Source organism: Leucoraja erinacea, chromosome 16 (assembly GCF_028641065.1).
Source record: "Leucoraja erinacea ecotype New England chromosome 16, Leri_hhj_1, whole genome shotgun sequence".
In the NCBI taxonomy this organism is placed as follows: Eukaryota; Metazoa; Chordata; class Chondrichthyes; order Rajiformes; family Rajidae; genus Leucoraja; species Leucoraja erinaceus.
Window position 1 is genome coordinate 16,135,460 of NC_073392.1, and position 20,083 is coordinate 16,155,542.

A 20,083-nucleotide genomic window follows, 5' to 3' on the forward strand; every position below is an offset into this window, starting at 1 on the left:
ATTCAAAATATATAATTTACCTGAAACTGATTGCTATCCCTCACAGATGTTTCTTTCCACTGAACCTGCAGCAATATAAAACCCATTTCCACTCCAAGTTTACACCCCAGTGCTCCCCTGCTGGATTTCACGAATGACACCAATTGAGTGACGTTAGCTAATTAAGAAATGTGGGATTTTTGCATTTGTGTGCGACTAAGACTCACTCAGAGGTGAATTGGACAAGTAATGTGACAGTATTGACAAAAGATTTAGCTACCTTTACATTAACCCAACAAAAAAAATCAACAACTACCAAATAATTTAGACCCCTGTCAAAAGGCACCTCCTATTTCGAAAGGTTTAAGAGTTTTAACACAAGTTCAACATGTTAACATGACAAGATTCTTCCTTCGATCTTAACTTAGTACTCACCAATCTGGAACATCTGTAGTTCCCAGCATGGAAGCAATGTTAATGACAGGATTTCGAGTCACACAGGCCTTGTAGAATTCAGGGTACTGGCCAACTAGGTGAGTCGCAAGAAAACCTCCATGTGAGCCACCAATGATGAAGACCTTTGAGGTATCAGCAAAGGATTCCTTTAATACAAATTCTGCTGCAAACTGAAATAAAAGTGAGTATTTAACTTTCACTCAACACTATTTAATGATACAATGCTTACCATCTGTCCACGATTATATCTTTTTTTTTTGTAACAATAGCAAATGAAACATATGGTATCAAATAGGCAACATTTTGCAGAGGAATAAAACCATATTCTGGTTCCCATCCATAAGTAGCTGCAGAAAAAGAGATTGATTGCAGAGCATTGCCTCTCTAAATCCTGTGAATATGCAGATAACTGCTTTGATTTGTGCATTGGTCCAAATCTCAGAGTTTTCTATGGTTTAATTAGCATGGCAGACAAGCTGAACTAGATGAAGAATATTTGTATTTCTAAAATGTAAAACTGATAAGGCATCACATTACATATTGTAACATAAAACATAGACCCACATGATTGGGAGCAATTGGCATGAACAGAAGGTCATGGTGTGTTGGACTAGATTAAAAAAGTAACCATTATGGTACAGCAAACATTTAGACATGCTCTTACACTACCTTATGCCAACATTTCCATTTATTTCACATCATGTTTCTAACATTAGGAAACAAATTTATAATTCTCCACTTATTTATTTACGAATGTGAGGTTTCCATGTTCTGTCTTCAGTAGATCCAGTACTGCAGAAGGTAACTGACCCGTGCACAAGTTGAGTACAATTTAATTTAATTTGTACTCCATTACTTTGATTATGGAATTGAATATTTTATTCATCTCGATGATAGTTGTTCTGCTATGTTTGGACATGCCACCCAGCACAATTGGTGGCAATTCATCCATGATGCTGGACAAAGAGGATTTGTTTGTGCAGCTTATAATGCAAATTCCTGCTCTTGTCCTTATCCGATGCCAACAGACACATTCCAACAGTAGCCAAGGGGTAGCAATTAGGAGAGCCTCCTCTGATTTGCATTAGCCAAAGAATATTGAAATGATGATACTCCATCTTAACCCAAACTGAAGTAAACTGGAAAAGATGAGACTGAGAATTAATTCTCGCCTGCAATGCAGATCTTTTATTTACTTCTTCCAAGTTTGAGTCCAAATCAACAGAGCAATATTTGCTAAATTCACACGTAATGAATTAATAAACATTCAAAGAAAAGTTAAAAACAGAGTAAGTTGCTGCTCAATTAGATAAATTGTTTTAATGTAAGTGCGCTAAATGTTGTTTGTAGTGCTTTGGAACAGACATAAAAGAGATAAATTTGTATATCTACACATCTGACAAATCAATTACCAAGAATTTGGGTGATGAATTAGAACGTTTTTTGTGCTGAGAATAGTTGAATGTTTTAATGATTGTGAATATAGTGTATGGCTCATTTCACCTTATAGGATGTTCATTTTTATTTTCTCTATACAATGGTTCCATTTTTGAAATGGAAAACAACATTAAAGAAAACTTTTTGAGCTTGCAATTATTTCAAATGATTGAAACAGTGTAAGTAAGGAACGGCCCACTAATAAAATTTATCTTACCTCTTCAATACCCTTATCATGCATTTTTATATCTCCTGACCATGACAACTCCACTCGTCATGCCCCCTGTTGTACAGACGTAAATAAATCTGATTCCCTTGTGTTGGGTGTGTCGCCTACTATGCCTTCATGATTCATGTATTTGTCTAGACATTTCAGACATTCATGAGAGTATTAAACTTGCAGTTTTCTAAGTTTTACAGAATTATGGGATAAAACTAAGTATTAAGTTTAATATCAGTTGAAATCTGCTTCCTGTTTACAAGGAAGTCCCTCATAAATCAAATTTTATGCCCCGCAGTTTGTTTACGATGTGGGTCATCTTTATTTGCTCGTTCATTCCACCATGCAAAGATTTTGTTGCCAACAATTCTGCTTGATGATGGCATAAATAATAAACGTGATATTAAAATAATATTTATGCCTCTAACAAGAACAGTATTCTTCTGTTAACCTTTCTAGGAATAATGGTCCAGCTTTTATACACAAACCAGCTGATCGGAACAACTCATTACCTGCACATCTTTCATATCCTGGCTTCCAATATTTCCAGGCAGAGAGAAGATACTATCTTGACCAAAGCCAATGGAACCTCTGTAGTTTACTGTAAAATCAATTAATTAAAACTGCATTATACAGAGGCAAAATGTAAATACCAGAGATTAAATGTCCAGTAATAAGAATTTGTATTTATAAAGTGCTTTCAATTAAGTTAAATATTCCAATATACTTTACAAATATGTTTCAAACAATATTTGATCTTAATCTATTAAAGCAGTGGGCCAAAAAGTTGCTCAGATGTCAGCTTTAAGGAGCACCTCAAAAAAGGAAAATATTGAGTAGAGAAGCGTAGATTTGGAAAAAATAATGGTCAGCACAAATATCTGCATCATTGCAAGAAATGTTTGAAAAAACAGCTCCAATGGCAGCAATTAAATTTAGGAATGATAAAGGGTCAATGGTCACCTGGATATAACTAAAAAGCAGGGACAAAGTTTTCAATGAATGACTAGATGAGTCAGAGTTGGAGATCGAGATGGAAAGAGGCATTTCTGGTAATGATGCAGATATTTGGTCTGAAGCTTCTTACTACATCATAAATGACAACAGTTGTGAACAGTTTCATTCAGTTTCGGAATCAGCAACTAACATAATAAATCTGGTCCTCAATACCATCATTTGAAGGAAACAGAAAATATTTCTGCTTGAAAATTAGCTTTTTCAGCATCAGTGAAGAGAAAGAGCCTTTTGGGTGGAAGGGTTTAATTAATATTTATAAAGGGGTCACTAACCAAACTGAAAATTTTCCTGCTTCTCCTTTAATCATTTTCATAATCAGGACCCTTCCCCTCACTACATACATACAGCAATGCATACTATAAACTTAATACCTATGCTAATACAGTGGGTCATAAAGGGAGATGTTTCCATCTTAACTGGTTCATGATTTAATGAAAAGCTTAATTTATGATTACTGGAATCCACAGCCACGAATGATGTACACGTAATATATTATTTTTCATTGTGAAATACAATACTTGCCAATCTCATAATTTAACTCTGAAGTACTGCACTTTGAGTTTAAAATAGCTCATGTCTCCATTGGCATTAATCCTTTTTTCAATACCCATGAGCCAAAGATAAGCCTTTCAGATAAATCCCAAATAAGTTTTTTTCTTGATTGCAAAGATTAAGCACGAGCTGCTTTGCGTAAAGAGAGCTGTTCTTTGACACAACCCCACAATTGACTATTGCATACCTGCAAAGAAAGATGCTGACTGCTTATAACCAAGCAAGACGTTTGATATTTAACCAGACATCTCACATGCATTATCTGCTCTGCGTTTTAAACCCACTTTTGTACGAGTACTACAACATGATACCATCTGATCCTAGATGGCAAGTCAAGCGATCTGATCCAAATAGCTATTCACAAGCCACTAGTAAGCACCTAATGACACTTCTATAAGGAAAACAGCTAATATACAATGGGAAATGCTTCTTTTCATCAAACACTGCCCAAGGACATTCCAATTAAAACTATACAGTTGAGATATTTTATCCTTCAAATTTGTAATCAGTATTTGTAAGTGGTGACTGGTTTGATTTTGCATATTACTTACTCAGTAAGACTGCGAATCCCAGTTTGCAAAGGGCGACAGGATACAACATCCATTCGGCTGTGAAAACGGAGTGTGGTCCACCTATATAACATCAAAGGGTGATAATAATAATTATGAAACTTCCTTACCTTGGAGGACTTACACAGTTCCCGCTGCACCAAAAAAAGATTTGCTCACAGTATTATTGTTGTATTTTGTTTGGATGGTAGAAGCAGAATGGTTGGGTATGTCTCGATTGGCTTTATTCATTAAACCTTCATACTGGTACCCTTAAGAAAACATTAAGAATGTTGATCTGGCTGACATTTTAAATTTCGTTGTACATGTTTTATTTATTTTAATTATTATGAAAAAAATCACAGTATTATGTATTTTGTTTGGATGGTGAGGCCATGGTTCATCGATTGGCTTTAATCATTAAACCTTCTATACCGGTAAAAAGAATGACTTGATCTTGTTTTATTTATTTAAAAAAATAGTAATGTACAGTCCATTCACATCCAATCAAACCTAACCAAAGAATTACTTGTAGAGACATTTATGTGAACTGGATCAACCAAGTTTGTTTCTTTGGATATATTCTCTCTGAAGGTTAAAGCTTAGCTTATTTTCTGCAACATTTTCCAGTTGTTTTGCATCAGTTTAAACTTAATGCCTCCAATTTGAATGGTCACCCTTCTTTTAGTATCAGCAATCAAGTTGTATGGAAATGGAAACAGCTAGATTGCTGGCTGGTAAAGATGCGATCATAACTCAATAGTACCTTTAAGATCTTAATCAAATGTTTTATGCATTTGGAAGAAACATGAGAAACAAAAGCAAAATGCAAGGGAAAGAAATACCAAAAAATAAAGATGTGACACAAAAACAAGAAATGCTGCATTTTCACTGTAGAGCAGTTAGTGTCAGAAAAAGAAAGAGATAGTTCCAAAGGATCCTTTCATCTGGTTCCAACCTGAAATGCTAATTTGTATACCTTCCTTAGAGGCAGAGGGATAGTTTTAGTCTTTATCTTAGGGCCGGGAGGAACAGGATCCCACCCCTCCCACAATGTTCACCCTGGTGGTCCAAACAATCCAGCACTGCATATCCGAAAGTCATCCTGCGGAGTGCAATGGGCAACCTGGCAACAGGGTCTTAAGTAACAAACTGGGACCATTCTCACAGAATGTATCGACAACCCTTCACTGCCTTCAAAATCCTTTCAAGATGGTTTGAAAAGTCTCCGATATTTAGAGGTACTCAAGACAGTTGAATGACAGACTCAGAGTGATACATCTTGGAAATAGGCTTTGCCCCAATGTGTTCATGGTGATCAAGATGTCTGTCGAAGTTGTCCCATTTGGCCCAAATTCCTCAAAGCCATTTGTATCTATGAAACTGTCAAATTGTCTTTTATGTATTGTTTTTGTACCCACTAAAACAGCTTCCTCTGGCAGATGGCTCCATATACCCACCATCCTTTGCGTGAAAGGTTTGCCCTTCATGATGCTTTTAAATCTTTTCCCTCTCACCTTAAATATATGGCCTCTAGTTTTAGAGCCCTATCCTTGGAAAAGGACTGTGACCATCCACCTTATCTGTACTACTCATGATTTTATGTATCTTCATAAAGTCACCCCTCAATCTCCAATGGTCTCTGGTAAAAGACATGACCTATCCTTATGACTCAAGCATTTCATTTACCTGCACAAAACCGGTTTAATTTAGATCCATTTAAAGGTTGAGCTTCCTACTGCAGCAACAGCAAATGAGGCTATTAGGAACAGCAACCTGCCCCTCTCCCCAGAGGGTTCTGTTGCTGGTTTCAGAGGTGAATCCAGTGGGTGGTGGCATGTCAAGCAAGTGAGCATATGAGTTTCAGCTCATCTATGACTTTCATATTGCAATGAAAAGGCATAGAAATTAAAGATGTGCTGACCTCCGAGAAGGTTATAGCCAATGGTTCTCTATAGAACCATAGACAGCCTCCAATTACAATCTGATGCGTTGCTGCTGGAAAAAAAAAGATACAGCAAAGGCAAAGTATAGTGAAGATTGGCTGAGGACAATTCCTCATCATGAAGTATCTTGTAAGTTTGTAATGTTTGTTAAACTTTATAGTGTCATCATTATGCCATTGTTGCAGCCTATGTAGCATTCTCGAAAAACATCATATTTTGAATACACGTATACTTGCACAGTTGTTTCACTAGGATCTCTACCCTTGAGGCTTTCATTAATTTTTTCTAAAGTTTCTTACCTATATATTTTAACTGTGAAAGATGGAACATTATTACAAGAAAGTCCACAGTGATTGCTGATTATGGAATTATTTTACTATTTTGGGATTCAGATCTAATTCAATCACAACATATGTAAAATCAATTCAGTGGTACATTAAAATCTAATTTCTAGTCAATACACCAGTGTGAGATAATACCAAGGACACAGGAGTGTATCAATAAAGGACCTGTCCCACTTAGGCGATTTTTTTCGGCGACAGCGGGAAAGTAGGCTGTCACCACATGGTCGCAGGGTGACGCCTGTATTGTTGCGAGTTGGCTCCTCAAGTGTCTTAACTTTTTTCTTGTTGCCACTGGATTTTGAAATGTTCAAAACCTTTTGGCGACAGTAGGCTTGACGTTGCCCGTCTTCTCCTGTCGTAGATGCTGTCGTAGGTTGTCGTCAGGATGACGTTGGTGGTTCTCGCTGGGTGATGACCTCGGTGATTTCCATTGGCGACAACCTACGTCATCCTACGTCAACCGCCGACAGTACCGGCATCAAGAAAAGTCTTCAGTTGTCTTCATTTGCCGCCGACAGAGTCGTAGCTTGTCGCTGGTGGAAGTAGGTCGACTTCAGTTGTCGTAGGTCGTCTCCGGTGTGGTCTAAGGTTGTCGTAGTTGTCGTCGTGGTTGTAGTAGGTGGACGTCCCAAGTCGCGAGGAATTGTGTTGCCGGTTGACGTAGCTTGTCGTAGCTTGACGTCGACCAGGTGGTGGCTTATCACAGACATTGTCGTAGGGTGGGTCCATTTCGGCATCCCACTATGACTGTGACTGTCGCTGGCAGTCGCCTAAAAAAAAATTGCTTAAGTGGGACAGGCCCTTAAGTCATTTTTATTGCCCTTCAAATTCTATACTGATCTGGTTATCAGCAATGCATTCCACAATCATGCCAACTCACCATGTGGCCAAACAATAACTGGAGGAGGAGCACCATCTTTTCTTTCACTGGGTTTCAAAAGGATACCTTCAAAATTCATTGCAGCTAAGTGAAAAGGAAAGAAACAACTGAAAAGGAAATTGCAACAGTCCATCAGCAATACCAGATATCTCCGGAACAATGAACAGGTCAAACCAAGAGGGCACAGGTCAAAAAAATGAGTGCGCATTTCCTTGATCACCATCTGCTTTGATCTGCCCTTTTCACGTCTTACATGCTCTTTGAATCAGTTCAGTTTAGTTTATTGTCACGTGCACAGAGGTACAGTGGCAAGCTTTTGATGCATCCTAAAAGACAATACATGATCACAATCAAACCTACAATTAACCTTACATATTTCTAGTTTCCCTCTCCCCCGACTCTCAGTCTGAAGAAGGGTCTTGACCCAAAACATCAGCCATATCTTCTCTCCAGAGCAGCCTGGGTTACTCTAGCATAAATGCTCTGTTCAGATCAATCTAAATTTAGATTCTTTTGCTATCATTGTTTCTGAACTTAAACTGAATTTGCACATATTATAGACAAATTTTTGATTCAGACCAAATGTAATCAACTGAAAAGCACGTCAGAATTTAAATGGTTCCACTAACAGTTCAATAACATGTTTAAATGACCCTATTCAAAACAATTAAAACTGGAAAACAGAGAAAAACAATGAACAAAATGGAGCCATAAATAGAGAACATAAGGAAATCCAGTTAGATAAAAAGGGGTTCAGATATCAACAACAGGGCACCATACAATTACTTTTTATTTTCCTACTTACAGAATTTAGGATTCTCTTGTTCAAGTGGAGGTGTAAAAGTCAGAATTTTCCAATCGATGCCTGGCAATGGTTCAGTTTCATCTAGTGCTACCCAAGTGACCTTTTGTTCCTTGCCTGCAGCAGGCAAAAAGCCTACTTTCTATAGGAATGAAAACAACATTATTTGGTAACGAGGCTCCACGTTAATTAATTATAAAAATATTGCATCCCTCAAAAGTAGTCAAATGAATAAAGAAATAATTATAGACACACAATTCTGGAGTAAATCAGCGGGACAGGCAGCATCTCTGGAGAGAGGGAATGGGTGACGTTTTGGGTCGAGACCCTTCGTCAGACTCGCATCAGGGGGGGAGGGAGATAGATAGATAATGAAGCGTGAAGGTGTGAAAACAGGGCAAAGGGAATGGAGATCAAGGAAAATGTAGAATAGATCATCGTTACCTGGGAGAAGGTAACAACAAAGCAGAGACAAAATGTAGTCGGTGCCAGTAAGACTGGTCGGAGAACTGGGAAGGGGGTGATATTGAGACTAGTCAGAGAACTGGGAAGGGGGAGGGATGGAGAGAAAGAGAGAGGGAAAGCAAGGGCTACTTGAAATTAGAGAAGTCAATGATGGGGTGTAAGCTGCCCAAGCAAAATATGAGGTGCTGTTCCTCCAATTTGCACTGGGCCTAACTCTGACAATGGAGGAGGCCCAGGACAGAAAGATCAGTGTGGGAATGGGAGGGGAGTTAAAGCATCCACCAACCAGGAGATCAGGTAGGTTCAGGCAGACTGAGCGGAGGTGTTCAGCAAAACGATTGCCGAGCCTGCGCTTGGTCTTGCCGATGCACAGGAGTCCACACCTGGAACAGTAGATGAGGTTGGAGGAGGTGCAAGTGAACCTCTGCCTCACCTGAGACTGTTGGGATCCTTGGACGGAGTCCGGGGGGGGGAGGTCTAGGGACAGGTGTTACATCTCCTGCGGTTGCAGGGGAAAGTTGGTCAGGAAGTTGCGGAGGGACCAGTTTCTGCGGAAAGTGGTGGAGATAGGAAGATGTGGCTAGTGGCGGTATCCCGTTGGAGGTGGCAAAAATGTTGGAGGCTTATGTGCTGTATGCCACGGCTGATGGGGTGGAAGGTGAGGACTAGGGGGACTCTGTCCCTGTTATGATTGTGGGAAGGGGAGCGAGAGCAGAGCTGCGGGATATCGAGGCGACCCTGGTGAGTGCCTCATCTATGATGGAAGAGGGGAACTCACGTTCCCTAAAAAATGAGGACATCCCTAGTTTTGAATATCCCATCTTGGGTGCAGATGTGGCGTAGACAGAGAAATTGTGAGTAGGAGATAGAGTATTTACAGGAAGCAGGGTGGGAAGAAGTGTAGTCTAGATAGCTGTGGTAGTCAGTGGGTTTATACTATGTCAGTTGATAGTCAGACCAACTTCAGATTATCTTCAAGAGGGGAGGTGAGCAGCCAGAAGTAGTTGTGCATGAAGGCACAAGTGACGTGGGTAAGAAAAGGAAGTTTCTGCGAGTATAGAGAACTAGACAGGGGCCAAAAAGTAGGACTTCTAGGGTGGTTATCTCTGGGTTGCTTCCAGTACGTCGTGCTAATGAAGGTAGGAACAGGGAGATAAGGGATCTGAACGTGCGGCTAAGGGAATCTGAATGTGTGGCTGAGGAGTTGGTGCAGGGATTTAGCTTTCTAGAGCACTGGAATCTCTTCTGGGGCAGGGGATGATCTGTACAAAAGGGATGGGTTGCACCTTAATTGGAAGGGGACCGACATTCTGGCAGGCAGGTTTGCAAGTGCTACACGGGTGGGTTTAAACTAAAAAGTGGGGGGGGGGTTGGAGTCAACAACGTGGACGCGTATCCGTGCAGCTAACGGGAAAGGTTGCGTTTAAACTAACAAGACAGGGGGATGGGACCCAATGGTAGGAGACAGAGGGTCACAAAAGGAGGACAGAAGCAAAAGGTAGAAGGGAGATAAGAAAAACTGACCTGAAAGCTTTGTGCCTTAAGGCGAGGAGTATTTAAAATAAGGGGGATGAATTGAATGAGCAGTTAGTAGTTAAGGGATAAGATATAGTTGGAATTACGGGGACATGGCTCCAAGTGTCCAAGGCTGGGAGCTAAACATGCAGGGGTATTCAATATTTCGGAACGATAGACAGGACGGAAGAAGAGGGGGATGGCATTGCTGGTTAAAGAGCATTGCTGGTTAAAGAGATTAATGCAATAGCAAGGAGAGACTAGCTTGGATGCTGTAGAATCGGTATGGGTAGAACTGCAAAATAGCCAAGGGCAGAAAACGCTTGTTGGAGTGGTATGCAGACCACCAAACAGCAATAGGGAGGTTGGGGATAGCATCAAGCAGTAAATTAGGGATGCGTGTAGCAAAGGTACAGTGGTTATCATGGGTGATTTTAATCTCCAGAAGATTAGGGCAACCAAATTGGTAACAGAGCTGAGGAGGAGGATTTCCTGGAATGTGTACGGGATGGATTTTTAAACCAATATGTAGAGGAACCGACTAGAGGGCAGGCTATCCTAGACTGGGTATTGTGTAATGAGGAAGGATTAGTTAATGATCTTGTTGTGCAAGGCCACTTGGACAACAGTCACCATAATATGGTGGAATTCTGCATTAGGATGGAGAGTAGCACAGTTAATTCAGAGATAGGGTCCTGAACTTGAATAAAGGAGACATTGAAGGTATGAGACAGGAATTGGCTAGGATTGACAGGCAAATTATACTTGGGTTGACAGTGGAGATGCAATGGCAAAGATTTAAAGACCACACGGATGAACTCCTGAAATTGTCATCCCTGTCTGGTGAAAAAATAAAACTGGAAAGGCGGCTCAACCATGACTGACGAGGGAAGTCAAGGATAGTGTTAAAGCCAAGGAAGAGGCATATAAATTGGCCAGAAGAAGCGGCAAATGAGAGGTCTGGGAGAAAATTAGAACTCAAAGGAGGACAAAAGGGTTAATTTAGAGGGGGGGGGGGGAAAGAGCATGAAAGCAAGCTTGCGGGAATATAAAAACTGACTGTAAAAGTTTCTTTAGGTATGAAAAAGCAAAGATTAGTGAAGAGACAAATGTATGTCCCTTACAATCAGAGACAGGTGAATTTATAATGGGAAACAAGGAAATGGCAGAACAGTCAAACACGTACTTTGGTTCTATCTTCATTAAGGAAGACACAAACAATCTCCTGGAAATACTAGGGGACCGATGATCTAATGGGAGGGAGGAACAGAAGGGAATCCACATTAGCTAGAAAATGGTGTTAAGTAAACTGTTGGGACTGACGGCAGATAAATCCCTAGGGCTTGATGGTCTGCATCCCAGAGTACTCAGGAAGGTGGCCCTATAAATCTCGGATGCATTTGTGATCATTTTCCAATGTTCTCTCGACTCTGGATCAGTCCCTGTGGACTGGAGACTGGCTAATGTAACTCCACTTTTTAAGAAAGGAGGGAAAGAGAAAACAGCGAATTATAGACCAGTTAGCCTTACATTGGTAGTGGGGAAGATGCTGGAGTCGATTATTAAAGTTAAAGCAGTGCATTTGGAAAGCAGTGATGAGATCGGTCAAAGTCAGCATGGACTTATGAAGGGGGAAATCATGCTTGACTAATCTTTCGGAATTTTTTGAGGATGTAACAAGTGAAATGGATAAGGTAGAGCCAGTGGATGTGGTGTATCTGGACTTTTAAAAAGCCTTTGACAAGGTCCCACACAAGAGATTACTGCAAAATTAGAGCACATGGTATTGGGGATAGGGTATTGACATGGATAGAGAACTGTTGGCAGACAGAAAGCAAAGGGTAGGAATTAACGGGTCCTTTACAGAATGGCAGGCAATGACAAGTGGTGTGCCGCAAGGCTCGGTGCTGGGACACCAGTTGCTTACAATATATATTAACGATTTAGGCGAGAGAATTAAATGTAACTTCTCTACGTTTGCAGATGACACGAAATTGGGTGGCAGTGTGAGCTGCGAGGAGGATGCTATGAGGCTGCAGGGTGACTTTGATAGGTTGGGTGAGGGGGCAGAAGGTGGCAGATGGAGTATAATGTGGATACGTGTGAGGTTATCCACTTTGGTGGCAAGAACAGGAAGACAGATTATTACCGGAATGGTGTCAGACTCGGAGAAGGATCGATTCCTAGGTATGCTTGTACATCAGACACTGAAAGTAAGCATGCAGGTACAGCAGGCAGCGAAGAAAGCCAATGGCATGTTGGCCTTCATTGTGGGAGCATTTGAGTTTAGGAGCAAGGAGGTCCTACTACAGTTGTACAGGGCCCTCAAGTCCAGACCCCACCTGGAGTACTGTGTGCAATTTTGGTCTCCTAATTTGAGGAACGATATTATTGCAATTGAGCGAGTGCAGCGTAGGTTCACCAGGTTAATTCCTGGGATGGCGGGACTGACATATGATGAAAGAATGGGTCAACTGGGCTTGTTTACGCTGGAATTTAGACTATTTGACTGCACATGAACATTTTGGAATGTTACATAAGAGATCATGAATATATATATGTTTTCAAAGGAACAACTGAAATAGTTAACTTGGTGACCTGATGGTGCTATTTTCCAATCATTAATCATAATATCATAAATGTAGCCAATCTTAAATGTAGCCAGTCCAAAAGATTCCAGAAACACAATCAAGCAAGTTAAAGTAATGTGTTATCTTTCTATTGCATTTACAGAGAGTTATGATACTTCAAAACAAGTTGTGCAATAAGAGCTCTCATACCAGACTGGGTGGGCAGTTGGGGGATGAGCACGTGATCACCATCAGATCCTGGCAAATAGCCAGCAGTGACCAGCTTCCAGCGTCCGAGCCTGTAATGTAAATAACATAAGACGCACATGCAGGTTGAAGAGAAAGCAATCAATCGAGCTTCAGACAAAGAACAAATAACACGTAGATGAAAGCTGCAGACTAATTAAAACTACAAACACAGAAATTTACCACTGGTTAGTGATGTCACATTTCTTGTTGGTATGTTTATTACGAGGAGATCCTGAGGAAGGGGAAAAAATCAAAATATAAGGATGTAAACTGCAAAATAGAATTTAAAATCAATTTTCTACTTATACTTTAAAACAGCTCATTCTGGCAAACGTTGAACACTAATGATGATGATCTTTGAAAATTAGCAAGTTAGGGCTGAGGAAGTTGTGCATTATCTTTGCATGAATGTAACAGGGGCATGGAGGCTGTTGTAAACAACAATAGAGATAGACTACACAAATAGGTACAAGCATCAATTAGGTACATCTCTGTAAGTTTCTTGTAAAGTGGACAAGATAGAAATTACCCTGAAAAAGAATGGATTTTAAATTGGAAAAAATAAATCTAGAAACTCATTTCAATAGGTAGTACAAGAATCCAGAACCTGCTCTCAATAATACTGAAGCAAACTATTCATCTAATTAAATATTTAAGAAAAAAAAAAATTGCAGTAGCCAACCTCCCCATCAAGGTCACGATCTTTCACAAAATTCTTCAAGTCACGGAAACATATCGCACTCGATGCTAATCTGAAAACTATACTACTGACACCAGAATACTTTTTTAAAATAGCACTTTTCCATTTTCAATGAATCTCATCTCTGGACAGCTAGCTGATAAATATTTTGATAGAATTACGGCCACAAAGATTTGTGTAAATTTAGAGGCCTAGAGAACCCTTTCAACGTACCTCAGGAGAAACTGGTCAAACAAGCCTAACAGACTGGACACAAAAAGCTGGAGTAACTCAGCAGGGCAGGCAGCATCTCTGGAGAAAAGGAATGGGTGACGTTTCAGGTCTGAAGAAGGGCTTCCGCCTGAAACTTTGCCTATTTCCTTCACTCCATAGATGCTGCCGCACCCGCTGAGTTTCTCCAGCATTTTTGTCTAACATAAAGATATACACTTTTTCAAAAGAAAAATACCTGTTTTTATGAGTGTCCTTCATGACCTCAGAGCATTTGAACTAATCAAGACCATTTGAAATGTTATCACTCTTGTAACACAGAAAACATGGCAGCCATCTTTTTTTTGCATAGAAAGCAACAAAATGACAAGGATATAGGTCGAGAGAAAAATATTAATTGGGACAAGAAGTGGAAACCAACTACTCAATTACTCGGTCATCTCTTACATGGTCATAGCGCAATTCGGTAATAACGGACACTATCTCCCTCTCCTCACTGTAATTAACTGTTTCTTGCATTTAACAAGCTTACAAAAACAAAAATTACCAAAAATACCCTGCAATTGACAATTTACCTTTCTGCTCCTTTGAGGTGTATCAATGAGAATCCGCTGACTGTCCATAGCCCAACAATTCTGTGCCAGTGCTAAAGAGTATATGCCAGTAAATCCATCTAAAAAACATTACACACAAGGAAATTATTGTGCTATTCTTTACAAATTTGCATGTATCAATGTTATCTAAAATAGAATATTGTGATTGTCAAAATTGAATTTAACCCTGTCTAGATTTTAGAAGTCACAGTAATCTAAAACCCATTTTTTTGTAACCTCAATCATATTTTTCACGTTTTCTCTATGCTGGTGGACTGATACACATACGAGCCATCTCCAATGAAATAGAGAAGGCAACAATTATAGATTGTGAGTTATTGGAATGCCAGTAATTAAATGTAAATTGTACACAATTTGCTTCTCCAGATCACTATCTTGTGATCCATATTTGATAATGCACAAGATTGATGGATTAACGGCTAAGTGTGCCAGAAGCCCCAGTGTCTAATTTACACCCTGTGCATTATTGATTTTACGCAAGGCGACTGTTGCCCTCAGTTCTTCTGGCTAGGAAGCAAAACAATTTAATTATTAGCACCACTTCTGACCAAGTAAGAAAGCAGTCAGTCCAATACACATTGTTGATTGTGTGCTTACATGTGGAATTCTATCCCACAAATTAACAGTAACTAGAATAGATAAAGGGAATGGCAAGAAAACTAGGAAATAGAACTGCAACAACTTCTAAAAATAAATCTAACCTCACTGAATATTTGACACTTCAAGCTACTTCACTGAATCTATATGCTGACGTTTTAATTACCTTCATCTGGCCGATTCACAATATCCACCACAGTGGAGGTCACTTTTGTGTACCAGTCATACTGAAAAATAACCAATGTTGGTTACAGTTGTTGGCTTTTATGTTTGACATAAATAAGACAGGCAGATATTATAACAACATTTAAAATACATTTGGACAGGTACATCGATGGGAAGGTTTAGAGGTGAAAAGGCTTGGCACATGGGACTAGTATAAAGGGACAACTTGGTTGGCATAGGCAAGTTGGCCTTTTATACTAGTCCCACGCGAAGGGACTGTGCTATATGACTCAATAAGATAAAATCCCTTTTACTCTTCAGTTAGGTGGCTACAGTTGCTGTAGTTCTTCATCCGAGCTGTCCGTAACACAATCCAAAAGCAAACAGGAGCAATCCTTAGGCAAATAATCAAAATTTGATACAATCGCATGATATATCAGTCTCTTAAATACAAGATATGGAAACAGAACTTGGCCTATTTGTCAAAAGTCAAGAGTATTTAATTGTCCTATCCACTGACAATTAAATTATTACTTGCTGCAGCTTAAGAAGCAATAATACACTAACAGACTAAAACCAACCGATTATATTTTCCTCTGCATAGATACTGCCTGAATTGCTGAGTATTATTAGCTTTTTCAGACTAAGTTTGTGCAGTTTTTCTCTTGAAACTATGCTCTCCAGTTCACAAGAAACCAACAGAAAGTTCTTAAATCTGTCCTCGGGGAACCATGATGTAATATCGCAGCGAATACACTTTTCCAGACTTTTCTTCCACACCACCCTCCAAACTCTAAGATGGACATCTATGTCCCAGCAAATAAATTATCACTGGTAGCCTACTGAAATAAAAAAAACACAGGAACATATACTTTCTTCCATATTTAATGGATGCGACTTTCAATTATGAGAGAAGAGTACTAATGAATTCTGCATTTAACTATTGGGAAGTGAATCCAGAAGAGGATCCTCCGAGGGACAAAGGTTTAAAGGCACCAATTCAAAGTGATATAATAGGTTTGGTATGGGGATTAGGATCAGAAAGAAATCTGCATTGGTGGTGACGGACCATTCATGCAGTGGGATGGCTATATAATTTAAAGGCCAGCAAGTTCACTTGGGAATGAAGAAATATTTATCTAATGGGCCATACACAGTAGTGGGAGGATATTAACAGATAAATGTGAGGTTATCCATTTTGGTGGCAAGAACAGGAAGGCAGATTATTATCTGAATGGTGCCTGATTAGGATAGGGAAGGTGCAACGAGACCTAGGTGTGCTTGTACATCAGTCACTGAAAGTAAGCATGCAGGTACAGCAGGCAGTGAAGAAAGCTAATAGCATGCTGGCCTTCTTTTGCGAGAGGATTTGCGTTTAGGAGCAAGGAGGTCCGACTGCTGTTGTACAGGGCTCTGGTGAGACCACACCTGGAGTATTGTGTCCAATTTTGGTCTCCTAATTTGAGGAAGTGCAGTGTAGGTTAACCAGGTTCATTCCCAGGATAGCAGGACTGACATATGATGAAAGAATGGGCCAACTGGGCTTGTATCCACAAGAATTTGGAAGGATGAGAAGAGATCTGAGAGAAATATAAACAATTCTTAATGGATTGGACAGGCTAGATGCAGAAAAAATGTTCCCGATGTTGGGGGACTCCAGAACAGTTTATAAATAAGGGGTAGGCCATTTTGGATCAAGATGAGGAAAAACCTTTTCACTCAGAGAGTTGAGAATCTGTGGAATTATCTGCCACAGAAGGCAGTGGAGGCCAATTCACTGAACGTTTTCAAGAGTGAGTTAGATTTAGCTCTTAGGGCTAAAGGAATCAAGGGATATGGGGAAAAGGCAGGAACGTGGTACTGATTTTAGATGATCAGCCATGATCATATTGAATGGTGGTGCTGACTCGAAGGGCCGAATGGCCTACTCCTGCACCTATGTTTCTATAGACCAATGCACACTCCCTACACTCATGGTCCTGCAAAACACGGCTAGCCAGCATTGTACCAAGAAGAAGAAGAGGCACAAAAGGTTAAATGAATGACCTGATTCCTGAGAGCTGTTTGGCTATTAACCCACAATTAAAACTTTATATATGAGCAAATTTAAAATGGTTAAGTTTAAATATTAGATTGTTTTTAACCAACTGGAACTGTCTGCAAGCAAACGCACAATTAAGACTGGAATGCATGCACAAAAATAGTATTTCAACCCTTGATTAATGTTCTAATTTATGAAATTATATCGAAGATCTATTGGTTTGAATAGAAAACTGAGTAAGAGAACAGCACAAAGCAGAGAAAAAAACATATCCAAAATTATAGACATAAGCAGAAATATGCAACGGGAAAAAAATCAACATCAGCATTCAATTTCCAAGCTACGTGAACAAAACTGACTCGGGTCTTTTATGCTTTATCTCTGCATTCCACTCACTCCGTATAATTACTAGCTAAAAGTTGCAACAAATATATAAATTATGACACTGATTTTACCCATATAAATAACTTCTGAGAAAGGATGTTTTTGTTCAGAAAATATTTTCTTTGATATAACCTACTTTCCAATTAAAAACTCACCATGCAAAGTTTACAGCACTGGTGGTGGGGACCACCTGCATCACCTTCAAAGTAGACAATTCGACACTTGTCAGGGCTGAGTCGTGGCGACCAAACCGCATTTGCTTGAGAAGAAAGTTGCACTGAGGAAGAGATTAAAAGAAAGCAGAATCTAAACATGAGCAACACATGCATTTCATAAAGAATTAGGGTAAAATTTCTGAAGCATTGTAGAACCTCATCCAACATAGAAATGTATCAAGAGAGTGGGACATTCAGCCCCATCCATCTCCAATTCCATGATCCAAAATTGCATAATGCAAGACCATAGTGGAACAGCCTCTCTGAAAACTTATTCCACTGCCCCCCTGGAAAAAACCTTAACAAAATTAAAATAGTTCTGTCACACATAGGATGTCATTATCTACACCGAGAGATATATTAGTGTTGTTCACAGCTGATTTTACTTCGGAGTCACGTGAGTGACTACGTGAAGAAGCCCGCCACGACGCATGCGTGTCATATCGCTTTCACGCTTGTGAAACGACAGGCGGGGTGGAGCGTTCCCCCGCAGCGGTAAGTTTGAAACCGCGACCTGCAGGTAAGTGATTTACTCTGCGGCAGTGTTCGTCCCCATGCTGTTTTACACAGGGGGGGGGTGAAGCTGGACAAAATAGTATCCACAAGTGCTGCGAGTGAAGCTGGCTGGGGAGGACCGCAAAGTTGCGGCAGCCAGCAGCAGCTGAAGGCACAAGCCCCGTAAGGGATCAGCTGTGCCGAATTCTGATCCCGCGCCGGCCAGAACACCACGGCCTGGCGGGAGACTATTCAGAATGGGGCCGTCGACTTTTGACAAGTCGCAAACGGCAGGAGGCGGGGTGGAACGCCGTGTGACTGCAAGTTGGGGGCTATGCGTCAGTAGATAGGGTGGTTATGGGGTAAAAGGAGCAAATTAATAATATTAATATAATATCAAGGGGGGTAATTAGCGTGAGTGCGGGGGGGGGGGCGGGGGATAGTTAGTGTGTGACGCTGCATGCCGCCTCCCCCCCCCCCACAACCGCACGTTGGGGGAACAGACCCAACGGGTCCGCACTTGGTCTGGTATTGTTATAAAGACTGCATCTTTGAGGATGTTACAACAGAATAGAAGGTAATAATATTTTTGAGAAATTTAAACTAAGTTTTCCATTTAAAACATGCACTGAAATGGCACCATTGGGGATTGGGGCCAGATTTCATATCTTATTAGTGAAAATTCTGTGCTTGCATATTTATGAGCCAATGTCTTTCCCACAGGTGCATGTCAAGCGCGAGTAGGTGTGGAGCAATATATATCCACCTCGGTTTTAAGTCAGCATGCAGCTTGGAGAGCACTAAACAATATATTTTGAATGACTTGAAAGTGTGTAACCCGCTTCACTGATTCTGTTTTTGGCATCCTGGATAATGGATAAAATATATTTGACATGCTCAACGGACCTTGCGATGAACCAATGACACAGCTTGATATGCCGAGAGATTAATTCCCATTTCCTTAAGCAGACAGAGACCAGATGTGACATTAGGCAGTGATGTGATCCAAACTGGAATAAGTGGTAAACATCAACTGCTGCCTTGAATGATCTGAAATCGGAGTTCAGAGTAACAATATCATTCAACTTGATAGGCACACCAGTTCAGCCCTGAGTATGTGGTTGGAGGTCCTTCTACAGAGAGTGACAGTATCCAAGTCGACCCAACATACACATTAAAAATCCCAGCATGGCCTGGGCATGCTAAACTACTGATCATGTTCAGCAATAATTATTGCACACTTGTCCAAACCTGTAGCCCTTAAAAACATTTGCTGCACACTTGAATATTTACAGCATTATTTCCATGACAATATACTCTATGAAGATGATATCCCAAATAATATAAAGATACTTAAGTGTTTTCTGATCGGGCTGTTCAACATCCATAACCATATTTTCTCTGCAATTAAACTGGCTGGGGACTCTAATGCAGTTAAACTGGCTGATTAAATATATTAATTGTTCCTTTTAAATGTAAAGTGCCACTTTTTTCAATATATTCTATCACTACAACTGCCAGATTGGATTGCATGGGCTCATCTCTTCAAAAACCACAAGGACCTAAAGTAACAGATAATTAACACAAAAAGACACAACGTGCTGGAGTAACTCAGCAGGTTAGACAGCATCGCTGGGGAAGGTGATAGGTGGATGGGTGACTTTCGGGTCGGGACTCTTCTT

At 40.2% G+C, this 20,083-nt stretch overlaps 1 protein-coding gene across 2 annotated transcripts in view; it reads right to left on the reverse strand.

Annotated features, from left to right (window-relative positions):
• The window catches only part of apeh (acylaminoacyl-peptide hydrolase), a 42,194-nt gene that overhangs the window by 4,972 nt on the left and 17,139 nt on the right, over positions 1-20,083 (reverse strand). For both annotated transcript variants that reach the window (XM_055647725.1, XM_055647726.1), the window contains exons 10-19: positions 17,847-17,968; positions 15,268-15,328; positions 14,466-14,563; positions 13,161-13,212; positions 12,942-13,030; positions 8,185-8,323; positions 7,380-7,463; positions 4,213-4,293; positions 2,605-2,693; positions 415-605 (exon numbers count right to left, since the gene is read on the reverse strand). In XM_055647725.1, the coding sequence (XP_055503700.1) occupies positions 415-605; positions 2,605-2,693; positions 4,213-4,293; positions 7,380-7,463; positions 8,185-8,323; positions 12,942-13,030; positions 13,161-13,212; positions 14,466-14,563; positions 15,268-15,328; positions 17,847-17,968 (1,006 nt within the window). The remainder of the gene's footprint in view (positions 1-414; positions 606-2,604; positions 2,694-4,212; positions 4,294-7,379; positions 7,464-8,184; positions 8,324-12,941; positions 13,031-13,160; positions 13,213-14,465; positions 14,564-15,267; positions 15,329-17,846; positions 17,969-20,083) is intronic.